We start from the raw sequence: 20,060 nt of genomic DNA, 5'->3' as shown, positions 1-20,060 counted from the left end.
GTGGAAGCCTTTTCGAGATATCTCCATAAAGGTGGACCAGGGGTGACTCTAGAATGCGTTTGTACGATATGGGTATCAAATGAAAGTTGTTAATGAGCATTTTAAAAGGGAGTGGGCCTTAGTTCTATAGGTGGACACCTTTTCAAGATATCGCCATAAAGATGGATTAGGGGTGACTCTAGAATTTGTTTGAACGATATGGGTATCAAATGAAAGTTGTTAATGAGTATTTTAAAAGGGAGTGGGCCTTAGTTCTATAGGTGGAAGCCTTTTCGAGATATCGCCATAAAGGTGGACCAGGGGTGACTCTAGAATGCGTTTGTACAATATGGATATCAAAGGAAAGGTGTTAATGAGTATTTTAAAAGGGAGTGGGCCTTAGTTCTATAGTTGAACGCCTTTTCGAGATATCGCCATAAAGGTGGACCAGAGGTGACTCTAGAATGTGTTTGTACGATATGGGTATCAAACGAAAGGTATTAATGAGGGTTTTAAAAGGGAGTGGTGGTAGTTGTATAGGTGGCCGCCTTTTCGAGATATCGGCATAAAAGTGGACCAGGGGTGACTCTAGAATTTGTTTGTACGATATGGGTATCAAACGAAAGGTGTTAATGAGTATTTTAAAAGGGAGTGAACTTAAGTTCCATAGGTGGACGCCGTTTCGAGATATCGCCATAAAGGTGGACCAGTGGTGACCCTAGAATTTGTTTGTACGATATGGGTATCAAATGAAAGGGGTTAATGAGTATTTTAAAAGGGCGTGGGCCTTGGTTCTATAGGTGGACGCCTTTTCGAGATATCGCCATAAAGATGGACCAGGGGTGACTCTAGAATGCGCTTGTACAATATGGGTATCAAACGAAAGGTGTTAATGATTATTTTAAAAGGGCGTGGGCCTTAGTTCTATAGTTGGACGCCTTTTCGAGATATCGCCATAAAGGTGGACCAGGGGTGACTCTAGAATGCGTTTGTACAATATGGATATCAAAGGAAAGGTGTTAATGAGTATTTTAAAAGGGAGTGGGCCTTAGTTCTATAGTTGGACGCCTTTTCGAGATATCGCCATAAAGGTGGACCAGGGGTGACTCTAGACTTTGTTTGTACGAAATGGGTATCAAATGAAAGGTGCTAATTAATCTTTTTAAAAGGAAGTGGTGGTAGTTGTATATGTGAAGGTGTTTTCCAGATATCGACCAAAATGTGGACCAGGGTGACCCAGAACATCATCTGTTGGATACCGCTAATTTATTTATATATGTAACACCATGAACGCCCACCGTGGTGTGATGGTAGCGTGCTCCGCCTACCACACCGTATGCCCTGGGTTCGCACCCCGGACAAAGCAACATCAAAATTTTAGAAATAAGGTTTTTAAATTAGAAGAAAATTTTTCTAAGCGGGGTCGCCCCTCGGCAGTGTTTGGCAAGCGCTCCGGGTGTATTTCTGCCATGAAAAGCTCTCAGTGAAAACTCATCTGCCTTGCAGATGCCGTTCGGAGTCGGCATAAAACATGTAGGTCCCGTCCGGCCAATTTGTAGGGAAAATCAAGAGGAGCACGACGCAAATTGGAAGAGAAGCTCGGCCTTAGATCTCTTCGGAGGTTATCGCGCCTTACATTTATTTATTTATTTAACACCATGAACAGTATTCCCGCCAATATTTCAATGGTTTTTTATTTCGCCCTGCAGAACTTTTTCATTTTCTTCTACTTAATATGGTAGGTGTCACACCCATTTTACAAAGGTTTTTTCTAAAGTTATATTTTGCATCAATAAACCAATCCAACTACCATGTTTCATCCCTTTTTTCGTATTTGGTATAGAATTATTGCATTTTTTTCATTTTTCGTAATTTCGATATCGAAAAAGTGGGCGTGGTCATAGTCGGATTTCCGCCATTTTTTATACCAATACAAAGTGAGTCCAGATAAGTACGTGAACTGAGTTTAGTAAAGATATATCGGTTTTTGGTCAAGTTATCGTGTTAACGGCTGAGCGGAAGGACAGACGGTCGACTGTGTATAAAAACTTGCCGTGGCTTCAACCAATTTCGCCCCTTTTCACAGAAATAAGTTATCGTCCTAGAATCTAAGCCCCTACCAAATTCCACAAGGATTGGTAAATTTTTGTTCGACTTATGGCATTAAAAGTATCCTAGACAAATTAAATGAAAAAGGGCGGAGCCACGCCCATTTTGAAATTTTCTTTTATTTTTGTATTTTGTTGCACCATGTCATTACTGGAGTTGGATGTTGACATAATTTACTTATATACTGTAAAGATATAAACTTTTTTTTATTTGACTTTAAAAAAAATTTTTTTTAAAAGTGGGCGGGGTCGTTCTCCGATTTTCTAATTTTTATTAAGCATACATATAGTAATAGGAGTAACGTTCCCGCCAAATTTCATTATGATATTTGCAACGACTGCCAAATTACAGCTTGCAAAACTTCTAAATTACCTTCTTTTAAAAGTGGGCGGTGCTACGCCCATTGTCCCAAAATTTTACTAATTTTCTCTTCTGCGTCATAAGTTCAACTCACCTACCGAGTTTCATCGCTTTATCCGTCTTTGGTAATGAATTATCGCACTTTTTCCGTTTTTCGAAATTTTCGATACCGAAAACGTGGGCGTGGTTATAGTCCGATATCGTTCAATTTAAATAGCGATCTGAGATGAGTGCTCAGGAACCTACGTAACAAATTTCATCAAGATACCTCACAATTTACTCAAGTTATCGTGTTAACGGACAGACGTACGGACGTACGGACGGACGGACGGACGGACGGACGGACATGGCCCAATCAAATTTTTTTTCGATCCTGATGATTTTTATATATGGAAGTCGATATCTATCTTGATTCCTTTATACCTGTACAACCAACCGTTATCCAATCAAAGTTAATATACTCTGTGTGCAAAGCACTCTCAGTATAAAAAAAATTGGTAGGAGGTTTGTGTGAGGATGCAAAGTTTCACGTTTTTTGAGAAACTTAGAAATATTCGTAAAATTTGTTGAGATGGTTTGCATAGTCTGAGTCGCAGAATATAAGCTATATAATCGAAGAATAGGATAAATTTATTTAAGTTAATTTGATAAAATTGCCACTGCTATTTTCATGTTTACTGCTGTGAAATTACTTATACGACAAGAACATGAATGCCTTCTTATCAAATCGGAATTACATATTGGGATTTAATAACATCACGAATTGATACTATTTAGGGAGCACGTCATTTTGTTGGCTTGAATCTGCACGATTTACGTGCAAAAGCAATTTCATGATCAAATATGTATTGATGAGATTGACATGAAAACAAATTTGGAAATTGAGGAGGATTTTTAAGCAACTTTTATACTCAGTTGAGCAGAGCTCACAGAGTATATTAAGTTTGATTGGATAACGGTTGGTTGTACAGGTATAAAGGAATCGAGATAGATATAGACTTCCATATATCAAAATCATCAGTATCGAAAAAAAAAATTTGATAGAGCCATGTCCGTCCGTCCGTCCGTCTGTCCGTTAACACGATAACTTGAGTAAATTTTGAGGTATCTTGATGAAATTTGGTATGTAGTTCCCTGGGCACTCATCTCAGATCGCTATTTAAAATGAAGGATATCGGACTATAACCACGCCCACTTTTTCGATATCGAAAATTTCGAAAAACCGAAAAAGTGCGATAATTCATTACCAAAGACAGATAAAGCGATGAAACTTGGTAGGTGGGTTGAACTTATGACGCAGAATAGAAAATTAGTAAAACTTGGGACAATGGGTGTGGCACCGCCCACTTTTAAAAGAAGGTAATTTAGAAGTTTTGCAAGCTGTAATTTGGCAGTCGTTGAAGATATCATGATGAAATTTGGCAGCCACGTTACTCCTGTTACTATATGTATGATAAATAAAAATTAGCGAAATCGGAGAAGGACCACGCCCACTTTTAAAAAAAATTTTTTTTAAAGTAAAATTTTAACAAAAAATTTAATATCTTTACAGTATATAAGTAAATTATGTCAACATTCAACTCCAGTAATGATATGGTGTAACAAAATACAAAAATAAAAGAAAATTTCAAAATGGGCGTGGCTCCGCCCTTTTTCATTTAATTTGTCTAGGATACTTTTAATGCCATAAGTCGAACAAAAATTTACCAATCCTTTTCAAATTTGGTATGGGCATAGATTTTATGACGCTAACTCTTTTCTGTGAAAATGGGCGAAATCGGTTGAAGCCACGCCCAGTTTTTATACACAGTCATCCGTCTGTCCTTCTGCATGGCCCTTAACACGATAACTTGAGCAAAAATCGACATATCTTTATTAAACACAGTTCACGTAATTATCTGAACTCACTTTATCTTGGTATAAAAAATGAACGAAATCCGACTATGACCACGCCCACTTTTTCGATACCGAAATTTACAAAAAATGAAAAAAATCCCATAATTTCATACCAAATACGAAAAAAGGGATGAAACATGGTAATTGGATTGGTCTATTGACGCGAAATATAACTTTAGAAAAAACTTTGTAAAATGGTTGTGACACCTACCAAATTAAGTAGAAGAAAATGAAAAAGTTCTGCAGAGCGAAATAAAAAACCTTTGAAATCTTGGCAGGTATTACATATATAAATAAATTAGCGGTATCCAACAGATGATGTTCTGGGTCACCGTGGTCCACATTTTGGTCGATATATGGAAAACGCCTTTTTATATACAACTACCACCACTCCCTTTTAAAACTCTCATTAATACCTTTAATTTGATACCAATATCGTACAAACTCACCCCTGGCCCACCTTTCTGGCGATATCTCGAAAAAGCGTCCACCTATAGAACGAAGACCCACTCCCTTTTAAAATACTCATTAACACCTTTCGTTTGATACCCATATTGTACAAACGCATTCTAGAGTCACCCCTGGTCCACCTTTATGGCGATATCTCTGAAAAGGCGACCACCTATACAACTACCACCACTCCGTTTTAAAACCCTCATTAATACCTTTAATTTGATACCCATATTGTAAAAACAAATTCTAGGGTCACCCCTGGTCCACCTTTATGACGATATCTCGAAACGGCGTCCACCTATGGAACTAAGGATTACTCGCTTTTAAAATACTCATTAACACCTTTCATTTGATACCCATATCGTGCAAACAAATTTTAGAGTCAACCCTGATCCACCTTTATGGCGATATCCCTAAATGGCGTCCACCTATAGAACTATGGCCCACTCCCTCATAAAATACTCTTTAGTGCCTTTCATTTGATACACATGTCATACAAACACATTCCAGGGTTTCCCTCGGTTCATTTTCCTACAAGGTTATTTTCCCATAGCTCTCAACTGAGTATGTAATGATCGGTTATACCCGAACTTAACCTTCTTTACTTGTTTTTTTATATTTTTGTTATTTTTGCGTGAGATATTTTTTGCAATTGAACATGTGCTTTATATCTATTATATTCATGAAAAAGCTTTGCTATATACAAAAATTTAATTATTAATTCTCATAGAGATGCACACGCAAACTTATGCCCGCGCAGTATCTAATTTCGACAAAGACTGTACTACCCGCAGTAGGAGCTTTGCAAGATTTTATTTTTTGCATCCCTAAAGCCATTGGTAATGACCGTGACGTTGTCTAAGTAAAGGTATCAACAAAGAGAATTATATATTTTCATTCTGAACAAATTGAGTTGTCTCTAGGCATTAAATCCAGTAGGAGACAAGCATGATGTACAGGTCCGCAAATATAATTTTAATCCCCTAACAAAACACATACATAGAGACCTTCGTAAAATTTATAGTATAAAATGTTTGTAAAGTAAGTGAACGTATAAATAACCATCACAGTTTTATTTTTATTTTTTTGTTTCCCATATGCTGACAATAAAAATGTCGGCAGCACGAAAACGTATTTATGCGCTATTGTAAACTGGATTTAGTTATATCTGCGGTGCAGAATGCAGGACAGTGTTCTGTCATCACTGCTCACGCTTTGCGAAATACTTATATATACCACATACTCCGTTAACTCCACAAAAATGGTGTCAAAGGATGAGGTAGTAGTAATGCAACTGGGTCTGGCAGCGAAGACCGCAGGTTTTACCTTTGGCCCCTCACAAGCAAAACTAGTGCTCTTAACTACTAGAACAAAAATGTCAAGCTTAAATTACCTTCCCTTATTGGCCAAGAGCTAAGAGCTAATCAGGGATTAAGCACGTAACATATATGCAATTGAATGATCTCTTAATAAAAACAAGTAAAGGTGTCTAAGTTCGGTTGTAACCGAACATTATATACTCAGCGTGAGCTTCAATTGCACATTTCGTTTCAGATAAATTTCTTTTCTACATAACACGTGGCACCGCCCGTTAAAAAAAAATGTCTCCCCATTTCCTCTTACAATGAAACTTGATAAGTGAAATATCATTGATTCAAAACTATTTTTTGCTGAAGTTATAGCTTATTATTCTAGTCTACGACCCTTTTAAACTTGTTTTATATCTAAGTTGCCGTGGTCTTTAACCGATCTCGTCCACTTTTTCTAGAAATATTTTCTACTATAGGAAAAATTTTTCTACCCAATTTTATTACGATCCGTTAATTTTTCTTCGAATTATGGCTCCCGAAACATAAAAAAAATTTTAGTCATAAAAGGGGCTGTGCCAATTTTAAGTTTTTCCTATTTATTGTTATAAACCCACTTGGGAAATGAAATACCATTGATATAAAGCTCCTTCTTGCAATTATATAGCTTATTTTATTCGTCCACGACATTCTAAAAAATCGTTTATATAAAAGTGAGCGTGTTTCTTAACCGATTTCGTTAATTTTTCTTCAAAGCATTCCTTACAGTAAAGGCAAATTCTCTGCCGAATTTTGTTACGATAGCTTTACCGATTTTTGACTTATGATTAATAATATTTGTAAAATAGATTTTATCACAAGTGGGCGGTGCCGAGCCCATTTAAAAAAAATTTTTCAAATTTTTATAAAGAATCTCAATATCAGTCCACACGTAAAATCTCAACATTCTAGGTGTATTATTTACTAAATAATCAGGTTTTTTGTGTTTTTCAAAATGTTATGTATATAAAAAGTGGGCGTGGTTATCATCCGATTTCGCCCATTTTCAATACCAATCTATTCTGGATCCAGATCGTGTACCAAATTTGGTGAAGATATCTCAATATTTACTCTAGTTATCGTGTTAATGGACAGACGAACAGACGGACGGGCGGACGGACATGGCTCAATCAAATTTTTTTTCGATCCTGATTATTTTGATATATGGAAGTCTATATCTATCTCGATTCCTTTATACCTGTACAACCAACCGTTAACCAATCAAAGTTAATATACTCTGTGTGCAAAGCACGCTGAGTATAATAAAAAAAGGGGACGCCAAGATGCCCTAGGGCTTAGGGTTCTCTGGAAAGTGGATACATAATGGTTTCATCTAAACCAGCTCATGTTAATAATAACAATATCGAAGCAAACATTTACTACATATAAAATTCGTATGACGGTCTTCTTTACAAACTTTGGGGTCACCATTCCTACAAGGAACTTCCTATAATGAAGGACTGGAATGGTGGTCAGGACATACCGAGATTCGACATCTTAGTTATCACAGCGCGTTTCTTTGATTAGGATGCTGAAATAACGAACAACGAAAAAGCCTATGATTTAGCACGACAGCGATGAAGATGGCGCAGTACAGAAGGAAGTCCGTCGCTCCTGCAACTGTTCAAGGCTCATATCTAGCAAGTCTAGCAGTAAGATGAAGACATTGCAGCTCTAAACGATTTAAGGATTTGGCCATCATACAATGCTAAACCATCTTCAGCCATTTTAAGACTAATAGAAGGAGTATGGGCTATCTTCCCCAGCTGCCTCAACTCTGATTTCGACCGTGTGCGTTACCACAAGAGGGTCCCGTTGTGCGTTTACAGTACACTTCCCTTCCCTTCCAGAACCTTTTTTATGCATGTACATTTGAAGGTGAGGTGTGTAACGATAAGTCAGCACTAACGCAAGTCTTAGCAGTCTCTTGTACGTTACACCACCCCATCTAACGCCACATCCACCGATGGCAACTATCCATTGCTTCGTCACCAACGATGATCCCGTTGCTAGGCGTTCCGCCCCTGGTATGCGCTCCATTCTCTAACGCCACTAGCTGTCGCCGACACCCTACAACTGATGCTATCGTGACGCCCGGTTTTCACCTACTGCAACCAGCTTTACCTTGTTGGTACTTGGCTCAAATGTTGCTGACTACCGATAAACCCGATGTAGGTTCAATCTCCCACACCTTCCACTGGCACACCTTCCAAAGACTGTTGGCCGGTGATTTTAGTATACCTCTGGTAGAGCTTTTGATGGTAAAACCCCTAACATCCGCCACTTGAATCACCAGCGTCTCTGATTCCATCAGCACTCGTAAACGGTGTATTCTGTGGTCCTGCTCCACAGCCTGAGAAGGTGCCACATCTACAAGACAGCTGCTTTCGGGCTTACTACCTCCCGCCAGTGCTCTTTATCCGACCCCCTGCATCGTAAATTTAAGAAATATGTTGTCCGTACTTAATTTCTATGCACGAACGAATCGTCTCCACTCTTGGGAAGGAGTGTTTTGACAGTCTACATTTATTTCCACAAGACTCGGCCTCTATCGCTACTAATATGTGGAAAAACTGCCGCATACTCATAGCCGTGAGCGGAGCTTGGCTCTGCTCACATTGAGGTCAATCGGCGCTATATTAGACTGATAAACTGATAAAGGAAAGACATTAGCTCTTTCAGTGACAGTATCCTCTACTTTGGTCTGAAGAAGCCGCTTTAGCCGAGTCTAACCTAACCTAAATACAAAGATTTTTTTTTTCAAAAATTTTAAACTGCAAATTTTGAAATCACACAAATTCTTTTATTTCATTCTGAACACCCGTCCACTTAAAAAATAATTTTAAAACAACTTAAAATCAATCAACAACAATAACCAATATGTGAAGGCTTAGCTTTACAATAAAAATTAGAAACGACGTCTGTACACAACACGACGAACTGTCTTATAACGATAACCATCTTGGCCATGTGAGGACGATGGTGGTAAATAAGTATTTTGAGGAGCAGCAATAGGCTCGGACTGTACCGCCTCTTGAACTGGTGCTGGAGGAATATAAGTGTTTTGTGGTGGTGGTGGAGGAGGAATGTAAGTATTTTGTGGTTCGGAAAGAACAGCTTCATGTACGGGTTCTGGTGGAATGTAGGTATTTTGTGGTGGAGGTGGGGGTAAATAGTTGTCTTGTGGTGCAATTGGTTCTGATTTGACTTCATGATGCACTGGCGCAGGATAATTATAGCCAAGATGAGAGACATCAGCAGCTACAAAAGCCAAAAGCGCGAAAGATGCGGCAATGAAGAGTTTCTGTGAAGGAAGATAGAAATAGTTTACAAGTTGCTTATTTTGAAGGTATTCACTAGCGATTAGGAAAACATTTTTTTGCTCACTAAAACAAATTTTTACAAGTTCGTTTCAGGTTTTAGTTTTTTTTTCTTTTTTTTATTTAATTTGGAAATATTTTTTCTTATTTACTCACCATGTTTTCAGTATTTCTTTAGCTGCTTGCGCCACAATGGTTAAAGTTTGATAATATCTTGGTTGGTCAGCGTTACGGTATTTATATGTTTTGACAATTATGCCGAACAACATAAACCGTCGAATGTAGATCATCTGCGCTTAAGAATTATCAAGAGCAAATGCATAAATGTGAGACATAATCACAGATATGTTAATTGACATTCAAGGATTAGTAAACTAAATGTTCCAAAAAATTTGTTGTTTCATATTTAATTAACCTAAGCATTTTAGCTTTACACAACGTAAATATTTTGTTGTCACTTTGTCGGCTGCACTATGGCATTTACAAGTCACTTTGGAAATGTTTGAAGCCTTTCAGAACAGATGAAAGATGAAAGTTATTCAAATCCAAATAAAAAATTTTGAGTTAAAACTAAAGATGTAAATGAGTTGAATGCATTGAAATTAGAGATAAAATTAGAGATATGCGAAAAATTAGTTGAATAAATTACTTAGTTCATAATATCTCTGATTAGTCGAAAATGCTGAATAGTCAAATTGTGATTAAAAAGATCCTGACTTAAAAAAAAATTTTTTTATCTGAGTAAATTTATAGATTTTTTTTAGTTTGTTTTCACCGTAAATTAAAGTTACTATTTACTGAGGCTTCGCAATTAATTAAGTACTTGATATTCCGATTAATCAAAAGCCAAAGTTTATCAAATAATCGATCAATTCCAATTTTTAAGAGTTAACAGGGAAGTTTGTTCAACTAATCAATTTTGTTAAAAATCAAATCGCAAATGAATTGCATAAAGCCGTGGGATTAATTGAATATGACTAATTACAACCGAAACTGCTCAAGTAATCGACTGACTTGCAATTTTATAACAGCTTTTTGTTTAATCAAAACGCAAATAAATATAGTAATCTCCCTCCTTATTAAATTGATTAATGACATATGCTTCCACTTTTCACAGTCGGCTAGCATTAGCATGATTGTTTCTAAATATTTTATTTTTAAGTGTTTAATTTTGAAGTACTTAAAAAACTTAAGCGATTTTTGATTAACGAAAATTATTGTGAATGCCCTCAGTGCGGCACATTCTTTCAACCAGACTACTTGGTAGTCTTCAATAAACCACTTGCTTTCTGTGATGAACTTAAGTAGGAGCGAAAATTCCACCCTTCAAACCTTTACCAGACTGCCGAAAACCGTGCGTTCAGAAATCCGAGTCAGCTCTCGTCATCGGCAGAGAAGATGATGAATAGACTTCTCGTCATCCCGACAGCTTCTGCACTGGGAGATTTTTTTATGGGCCACTGTCGGAGCATTGGTGCAAGATCCCTCATAACAATATTTTAAGTACTTTTACTGCAAATTTGATTGTCTTGAGAATAAAGATGGTTACTTTCCTATCCACATATGGCTATAAGGACATTGAGAGCACGCTATCGTTCCCGTTGGTCCACAGCAAGTCCGTTAGCCTAATCTTATACTCTTCCATTTATCAACGGAGATAACACGTGCGTAGCTGCTTATGTATATTTCCGAACATTTCCACCCATATCATTTTTAAACGCTTTCTTTTCCATATCGCTGTGCCCAGGGACCCAGAAAAGGGATCATTGAGTTGCCTTTTAGACGCCAGCGAGGCTCAAAACCTCCACACGCTTACCGACTTTATCACATTAGATTCTAACGCCTTTAAGGCGACTGAGACTATGTTTCACTGCTTTCTAGCCACAGTTGGTACACATGAACGTGCAGCTTCCGGAAAAATGTATGACGCTATACTAAGCGATCTGGCAGGCGTTTTCCTGTTCTAAATTTGGTTTATCTGCATGACTTTCAAAAAGCTTTCATTTCTTACTCTCCTCTTCTTTTTGCATCTTCAATTTAATCGATCCTACCTTTTCCATTCTCTCTCCCACTCCGTATCTTTGTCCCTCTAAGCCTTTTTCTTTCCTTCCTCTTTCGTCTCTCTCCGTCCCTGGTCCAGTACCCAAAAAATTATGTACCTCAGAATCTAAGCTAAAGGGAAGCAATGTATACAGTCGAATGCTAAATATGATTTTCCTAGTATGATGTCCTAGTAACCATCGCCGTTTGTAAACTTACAATTTTTCTCTAATATCAATTACAAAAACCATGATTTTTTAGAATTTATCGGTCCCTGGTTCTGTTCTAGGAAAGTGCTAAACAGGAGCACTTTCTAGCTACCTATGCAGCTATGTATCTTGGAAATTTTCACAAAACCTACTTAGTATAGCGCAGGATATATACCTATCTAATTTGGTCTTTACCAAGAAGCATTTTAAACTTCCTACGGAAGAGTATGTTGAAAATGCGTACACACATACATACATGCATATGTAGATAGGCACAGTTTCGCTTGGCAGACTTTTTCACCATTCGATGAAATTCAACATCTTATAGTTATGGGTTTTGTTTTGGGTTATGGTGGAATTGCTCTCACTCATGCGTTCAGTGAATTTGAACGAATGGTTGACTACGAACACACAAGGAACTTGCTTCTTTTAATAAATGTTAGTTTTGCAAACCAATTTGGTTGTATGCGAAAATAATAAATTATCTTTTTTTGATGTAAAACGAAAGTAAATATTTTAAAGTTTATTTTCAAGTAAGAAATATTTCAATCCAGTGCCTCGCTTTTGATTTGTAGTTGTCTTAACTATAAACTTGTATTTTTTCCCATATTTTGATAACATCCTACAAATGTATATATGTTCATCTCAATAAATAAATATGAAAGCCCGTACGAGGCCGGAGCATCGCGATGTGAGGCGTAACATAACCTAGTTGAGGTTTAGTTGGTCTTACTTATGTTTATCAATAGAAATTTTACGCGTCCAACGATTTTATTTAATTGTCAGATCTACGCCCTAGATTCATGAAGAGTGTGATGACTAGTACCTAGGATATACCTAATTATTTTCTAGCTTTTAGTATTATTATTACTTTATGTGGGTATTGTTTTCAATAAAACCGTTTAACTTAAACATTTTTTTTTTTTAATGATTTTTTTATTTTCAAGTTCAAGTCTTTGGTTAATTGCCTATTATTTCTCATTCTATTTAGTTCATTTAGTGATTCATTATTACAAGGAATCTTTCCTGACAATTTGTTACAATCGAAGTCCTCAACACATAATCCTTCCAAAGACTTTACTCGACTCTGCGCCACGTATGCTTGTCCCTCATCCAACTCTAAAATATTTTGATATCATTTCTACCGAACTGTACGTAATATTTGTTCCAAATATGAGCCAAATCGAACCACAAATATGATTTTTTTGAATATATCGAACCTTGCACCACCTATCGGCGACTTTTTTTAATAGGTAGTTTCTGTTCATGTATGTATTATAGTATTATATAGCACATGAAAAAAATTGCATCATAAATACGATTTTTTGAAATATGTATTTCGCTCCATGCACCACCTATCGGGGTTTTTTTCTTATTATTGCATCGTCCTCGGGTTCTGAACTATATTCCAAGTTTCAAGCTTGTAGCTTATCGGGAAGTTACTTAAATTTCAATTACAAAATTCGTTCACAACGGCCGTGCCTGCGGCCGTGTGGCCTGCCTGCTAGGTCAAGCTAAATAAAACCGTTTAAAACTAGTAAAATATTCCTAGCCTTCTTGCTGTACAAGGAAATATTTTTGGGACACTGGTGTTCCATATGCGTGAAAAGGTTAAAAATACGGTCATATTGTACACGTATCACTCAACCTATCTGAAATTAATACCACAATTCAATTGTATAAATATAGAAACGAGCAATTAAGCACAATTAAATTTTCCATTGAAAAATAATAGAAAAGAAGTAAAGGTGTCTAAGTTCGGGTGCAACCGAACATAATATACTCAGCGTGAGCTTCAATTATACATTTAATTTCAGATAAATTACTTTTCTACATAACACGTGGCACCGCCCGTTTAAAAAAAAATGTCTCCACATTCCCTCTTCCAATAAAACTTGATAAGTGAATTATCATTGATTCAAAACTATTTTTTGCTAAGTTATAGCTTATTATTCTATTCTACGACCCTTTTAAACTTATTTTATATCTAAGTTGCCATGATCTTTAACTGATTCCGTCCATTTTTACTAGAAATATTTTCTCCTATGGGGAAAATTTGTCTACCCAATTTTATTACGATCCGTTAATTTTTCTTCGAGTTATGGCTCTCGAAACATAGAAAATTGCTTAGTCGTAAAAGGGGCGGTGCCACGCCCATTTTTTAAAATTTGAAGTTTTCATATTTATTGTTATAAATCCACGTGGATAATGAAATACAATTGATATAAAGCTCTTTTTTGCAATGGTTAGGTTAGGTTGAACTGGCCGGTCCATGAGGACCTCACATAGACTGAATAAACCCGTAGTGTTACCAGAAGTTTGTTTTAATGACCAAACTGAAAAACCCTATCAAAAACCAGGACCTATGTTATAAAATAACTCCGTCCTCTTGGCAAATACTAGACGCTTCCTATGACTTACGCCACTTGTTGCTTCTAGATATGACAGCTGTATCACTCCTTTTAGATGGAGTCTTAGCCTGGCAAGTGCAGGGTACGAGCACAGAACGTTCTCGATCGTTTCCTCCTCCAACCCACACTTCCTACATCTGCTATCACTGACCAAGCCTAATTTAAAGGCATGTGACGCCAGAAGGCAGTACCTAGTCAGAATACCCGTCATGAGTCTACAGTCCTCTCTTTTTAATAATAGAAGCAACTTTGTTAGTCTAAGGTTGTAAGACCTACACATAATCTTCGACACTTTACAGCCCCGCACTTGAACCCACGCCCTTCCCGCTTGGCCGATCATGTGCACCTCTCGCCTTCGCTTAATCTCGCCCAGTCTAATTTGGACGTCTACGGAGCAAGCTTCAAGGGATGCACCCTTTTTAGCTAGTTCGTCCGCTTTTTCATTCCCATCTATTCCCATATGCCCTGGGACCCTATATAGATGTATGCTTCTCCCTGTCCCGATTCTCTCCTGAGACTGCTTACACTCTAACACGCATTTAGATGCAGTGCTATGCGAGATTATTGACTTAATTGCTGCTTGACTGTCAATATATAAGTTAACACGGTCGCAGCTTAAGCTATTCTCTTCCAGGGCTTCTACTGCTTTAGTTACGGCTAATATTTTCGCTTGGAAAACGCTACAGTAATCCGGCAGCCTGTAGGATCTGCTTATACTCGGATCAGCACAGTATACCGCAGACCCTACTCCTTCCACTACTTTGGAACCATCTGTGTACACATGTTTCGCCTCGTCCGCCATTTGCGCACCCTTGCGCCAACCGTCCATCTCTATTGTGGCCTTAAGATCTCTCTCGAAGCGCAGATAGGGAATCAGGTAGTCTGTTCGTCTTGTGATTGAGGACGCTATACTACTATGGCCATAGGGTCGGCGCTCAAGCTGCCCCGAGGTACCGAGGCTGGTTGCTGTTGTTAATGCTATGTTCTTTGCTACCAGGTCTACAGGGAGAATGTGCAGAATGGCATACAGTGCAGACGTCGGGGTTGTTTTCAGGGCTCCCGTAATGCTAAGCATCGATAGTATGCATACACCCTCTAATTTTTTGAGGTATGTTGTTTTTTGTGTGGCTTTCCACCAAAAAAGAACTCGATAGTATAGAATAGGGCGTACAATCGCTGTAAAAACCCAATGATAAAGAGAGGGCAATAAGCCCCACGTACACCACAGCATTCTCTTATATGCATAGAGTGCCGTTGAGGCCTTCTTCACCCTCTCCTCCACGTTGAGCTTCCAGGACAGCTTACTGTCTAGGATGATTCCTAGATATTTTGTGCAAGGTTTCTCCTGTAAGGGCACCTATTCTAACTTAGCCCTGATCCAATTTGCAAATATGTAGCTTATTTTATTCGTCCACGGCGCTTTTAAAAATCTTTTATATAAAAGTGGGCGTGGTTCTTAACCAATTTCGTTAATTTTTCTTCAAAGCATTCCTTATAGTAAAGGCAGCCTCTCTGCCGAATTTTGTTACGATAGGTTTAACGATTTTTTATTTATGATTAATAATATTTGTAAAATTGATTTTATTACAAGTGGGCGGTACCACGTACATTTTAAAAAATGTTTTCATATTTTTATCAAGAGTCTCAATATCAGTCCACGCGTCAAACTTCAACATTCTAAGTGTATTATCTACTAAATAATCAGGTTTTTTGAGCTTTCCAAAATGTTATATATATAAAAAGTGGGCGTGGTTATCAGATAAGCTCGAGTATCTAATTTTTGAAGATATCTCAATATTTACTCAAGTTATCGTGTTAACGGACGGACGGACGGACATGGCTTAATCAAATTTTTTTTCGATACTGATAATTTTGATATATGGAAGACTATATCTATCTCGATTCTTTTATACCATGTAAAACCAACCGTTATCCAATCAAAGTAATATACTCTGTGTCCAAAGCACGCTGAGTATAAATACTTTACCAAATACGCATTAATTTCGTTTAGCTGGAATAAACATAACAACCTTGAATTTTGTTATTTTGATAGAGCAAAAGTTGTTTATTTAACTGTTCTAGAATTTACGTTACGCTTGGCGCATTAACCATAAAAAGTTAAAAATAAAAACAAATTAATGAATGCTTGGCGGGATTTAACTCTGAGAAAATTTAGGCCGAACTTCTCTTCGAATTTGCGTATTGGTCACTTTTGATTTTCCCTATAAAGAAGAAGATTTAGGTCGAACTTCTCTTCAAATTTTTGTTTTGCTTCCTGTTGATTTTCCCTACAAAATTTACGTCGAGTCCAAGCGGAAGCTGTGGCAAGGAATATCCATTTTCACTAAAAAGCTTTTCATAGTAGAAATACACTTGGAGTGTATGCCAAATCATGGCCGAGGGGCGACCGCGCTTAGACAAACTTTTTTCCAATTGAAGAACTTGTTTTGAATTTTTGATGTTGCTTTGGCCGGGGCACTTGAACTCAAGCCATTCGGTATGGTAGGCGCAGCACGCTCGCACGACACCACAGCGGCCGCTTTTTTGTGAATAAGTAGTTTGAGATTTTGTCAGGCACACGGTTAAAAGTTTGAGTTTTTGAAAAAGATTCGATAACTTGCAGCACTTTTCACAAATAAACCAATTTAAACTCCTAGGATAAATTTTAAAACCAGAAATTTCTATTCCAGTTACTATTTTTAGATTTTTGAAACCTGTTGCTTTTGTTTCAAACTCTGAAGTGACTACAAGTTTGTATTTTCGGATTTTTTGAAACTTTTTTGGGGTTTTTTTTGTTTAACAATTTTAATATTTCAAACTTAAACTGTTTAAACAAGTTTTGAAGCGAAATCGAAAAAAAGAAACAAAAAAGACAATAATGAATTGAGATGTTTCCAATTTACTAGTAAAATGTTTCAAGAAGTGTTTAAGCCGATGAATGGTTAAACATTTTGACTCAGATTTCTAACCGTGTACTTGCACCCGAAAATTTTATCAAGCTTCCCCACTGTATATAAATAGCGCCCACAAAACTTGTCTTGGTTAGTTACTTAATACTTTTTAATAAGCAGCATAAAGTCAGAAATTAAAATGAACTTACACAAGTATATCGCGATCGTGGTTGTTGTCGTTTGCTGTCTGATCACCAATATAAATTCGCAAACTGACGATCGCCGTTATTTGGTAGCAGTGCTTTTAAAAGAAACATATAAATGCCCTGGTTCATTAGTCAGTATGAAAATAGTCATCACAGCTGCGAAATGCCTGAAATATGCAGATTTAGGTTTTGTCTCCGTTGCAGCTAAAACATCTAATGCAGAAACACTATGCGGACCACGTCGCAAATTGAAGCAACTATTACCAAATTCGGAAATAATTGGAATTGACCTGTTTGAATCCTTTGACGCAAATGATGGAGTGGTGCCCTTATCACTTTGCAAAAATCCACTTCCGGTGGGTGCAAATATGCAAACTAGTCCACAATCAGAAAGGCCAGATCGTTTTGAAATAGTAAAAAGTGCCGCAACTTTACTATCACCAAAGGAATGCGTGAATGACAAAAAAAATTTTGAAGAAAATAATATGTATTGTGCTATAGATGACAATGCAATTTGTGGTCGAGTGCGTGGAGCACCAGGCGTCGTGGATGGACAACTTTGTGCGGTGGGACTATATTCGGTTCGGATCAAAAACCAAGTTCTGCAAATTTATGCAAATGCATCTAATCAAAAAGTTCTGGATTTCATACAAAGATCGATTGAAGGTCATTATGATATTTTTACGTCGCCCGTCTAAGCGATCATATACGTACACGATGAGCGCGAGCACAATGATAACTTCTTCAAAAACAACGACAGCTCATTTAGTTTGATTTGGATGGCCGGACAATAAGGAAGTGTTACACGCTCGCTTAAAACTGAGTACCAAAGAGTGCGTGTAACACGTGCTCAAAATAAATTTTACAGTGTAAAAGCATTGAAGTCAGACTAAAAAAATAATTTATTTTTCTTCCGTGCTCGCTACGCGTTCGTGTATATGTAGTGGTGCCCATCGCTGATTATTATATATAAAACTTTTGTGTGTCACACGTTATAAGTCCATACTGAATAATTCCTGAAATCCCCCACTTTGTCGAACACACGGCAACACCAGAAATACAAAAATCTACCAGTTGAGTTTTAACGAAGACATCCGACGGTACAGTACGAGCGGTGCCCTATCAAATTCAATTAAAATACATAATTTGTAAATATATACGAAATTAATTCTTTCAAATTACATTAAACTTATAACTCATTATTATAGCTGTGTTCTTTTTTAAATCTATAGACGTTTACGCTTAAACTTTATATGGACAGCTAAGCGTCAAACTTTATATACTACTCTGAAATTGCTGCGCATAAAATTAGTACTACTAAATTTCAATACGCATTATACTCAGATGTAACTGAAATATATGCCTATGTTTCACCTCTACACTAATTCTATGTATCACCTCTTAAAATGGTGCGTGTCCACAATTCATCGCAACTGATTCAGCTATATGTTAACACTATGGCCACCAGAGATTTTTGTCGCCGATTTTAGGTACACCCTGTCCTGTAGCTAGTCATTTAACCACTGCCGCTAGATGGGTATCTTAAGCATTATCTAAGCGAGGATAGGCGTTTTTTTACGCGTAAACGTAAACATATATGAGTGTAAAAAAACACACGGCTTATATTACATTCTAATTAATAAGTACGATTTACTAAAACGGACATCCTGAAAACGTAAGTAACCCGTCGCATGTATATACACACATATGTGTATCGACAAGTGCGAGAAAAATTTATCTTATAAAACTGGGGATAGTAAGTATGCAAAAAATTAAATTTAACCTTTTATCAATTTTCAATTTCTTTTATTCTTTTTAAAATAAAGTGCTGATTTAACTTTTTCAATACGGTTGAAAGAGCATGTTCTGTCATACGATTTGTGATTTAATAAGAGAAATAACTAGCTTAACTCATTTGTATTTAATGAAGCTAATTTAAATACACGGTTAAAAGTTTGAGTCTAAATATTAAACTTTTTTGTACAGCAAAGAAAATCTGGCTTAAAATTTAGATTGCACCTATTTTCGTAAAAAAAGGTGTTCAGACCTGGGTTTAAATTTTAAGTCAGAGAAGTCTAAATTTGCACTAGAAAAATGAAGAAAGGTTGGGACTGCCTTCAGCTGTTCCGAAGACTCCATACCTTTCATGAATCTAGCCGAGCAATAATCTTATTCTATTCGTAATATCCGAGTAATTGGCTACATAAAATATATTATATAAGGAGAACATATATACAACCTTAAGCGAAATTTTCGATAAATATGAAATAAAACAAGTAAGGAAGGCTAAGTTCGGGTGTAACCGAACATTACATACTCAGCTGTGAGCTTTGGAGACAAAGTAAGGGAAAATCGCCATGTAGGAAAATGAGCTTAGGGTAACTCTGGAATGTGTTTGTATGACATCGGTATCAAATGGAAGGTATTAAAGAGTATTTTAAAAGGGAGTGGGCCATAGTTCTATAGGTGGACGCCTTTTCGAGACATAGCCATAAAGGTGGACCAGGGTTGACTCTAGAATGTGTTTGTACGGTATGGGCATCAAATTAAAGGTATTAATGAGGGGTTTAAAAGTAAGTGTTCCTTAGTTGTATATGTGAAGGAGTTTTCGAGATATCGACCAAAATGTGCACCAGGGTGACCCAGAACATCGTGTGTCGGGTACAGCTAATTTATTTATACATGTAATACCCGGAAGAATATTCCTCCCAGGATTCCAAGGGCTTTTTATTTCGCCCTGGAGAACTTTTTCATTTTCTTCTATTTAATATGGTAGGTGTCGCACCTATTTTACAAACTTTTTTCTAAATTAATATTTTGCATCAAAAAGCCAATCCAAC

The 20,060-nt window shown here is 37.0% G+C and overlaps 2 protein-coding genes across 3 annotated transcripts in view; both read right to left on the bottom strand.

Annotated features, from left to right (window-relative positions):
- The window catches only part of LOC137254347 (uncharacterized), a 46,571-nt gene extending 36,816 nt beyond the window's left edge, over window positions 1–9,755 (bottom strand). The window contains exons 1-2 of the mRNA XM_067791999.1: window positions 9,620–9,755; window positions 9,063–9,447 (exon numbers count right to left, since the gene is read on the bottom strand). Coding sequence (XP_067648100.1) covers window positions 9,063–9,447; window positions 9,620–9,622 — 388 coding nt within the window. The 5' untranslated portion in view covers window positions 9,623–9,755. The remainder of the gene's footprint in view (window positions 1–9,062; window positions 9,448–9,619) is intronic.
- The window catches only part of LOC137251842 (G-protein coupled receptor dmsr-1-like), a 604,920-nt gene that overhangs the window by 462,391 nt on the left and 122,469 nt on the right, over window positions 1–20,060 (bottom strand). The gene's annotated exons all lie outside the window — the stretch shown is intronic.

Source organism: Eurosta solidaginis, chromosome 5 (genome assembly GCF_040869045.1).
Source record: "Eurosta solidaginis isolate ZX-2024a chromosome 5, ASM4086904v1, whole genome shotgun sequence".
In the NCBI taxonomy this organism is placed as follows: domain Eukaryota; kingdom Metazoa; phylum Arthropoda; class Insecta; order Diptera; family Tephritidae; genus Eurosta; species Eurosta solidaginis.
This window is presented reverse-complemented; position numbering and strand designations above follow the sequence as displayed.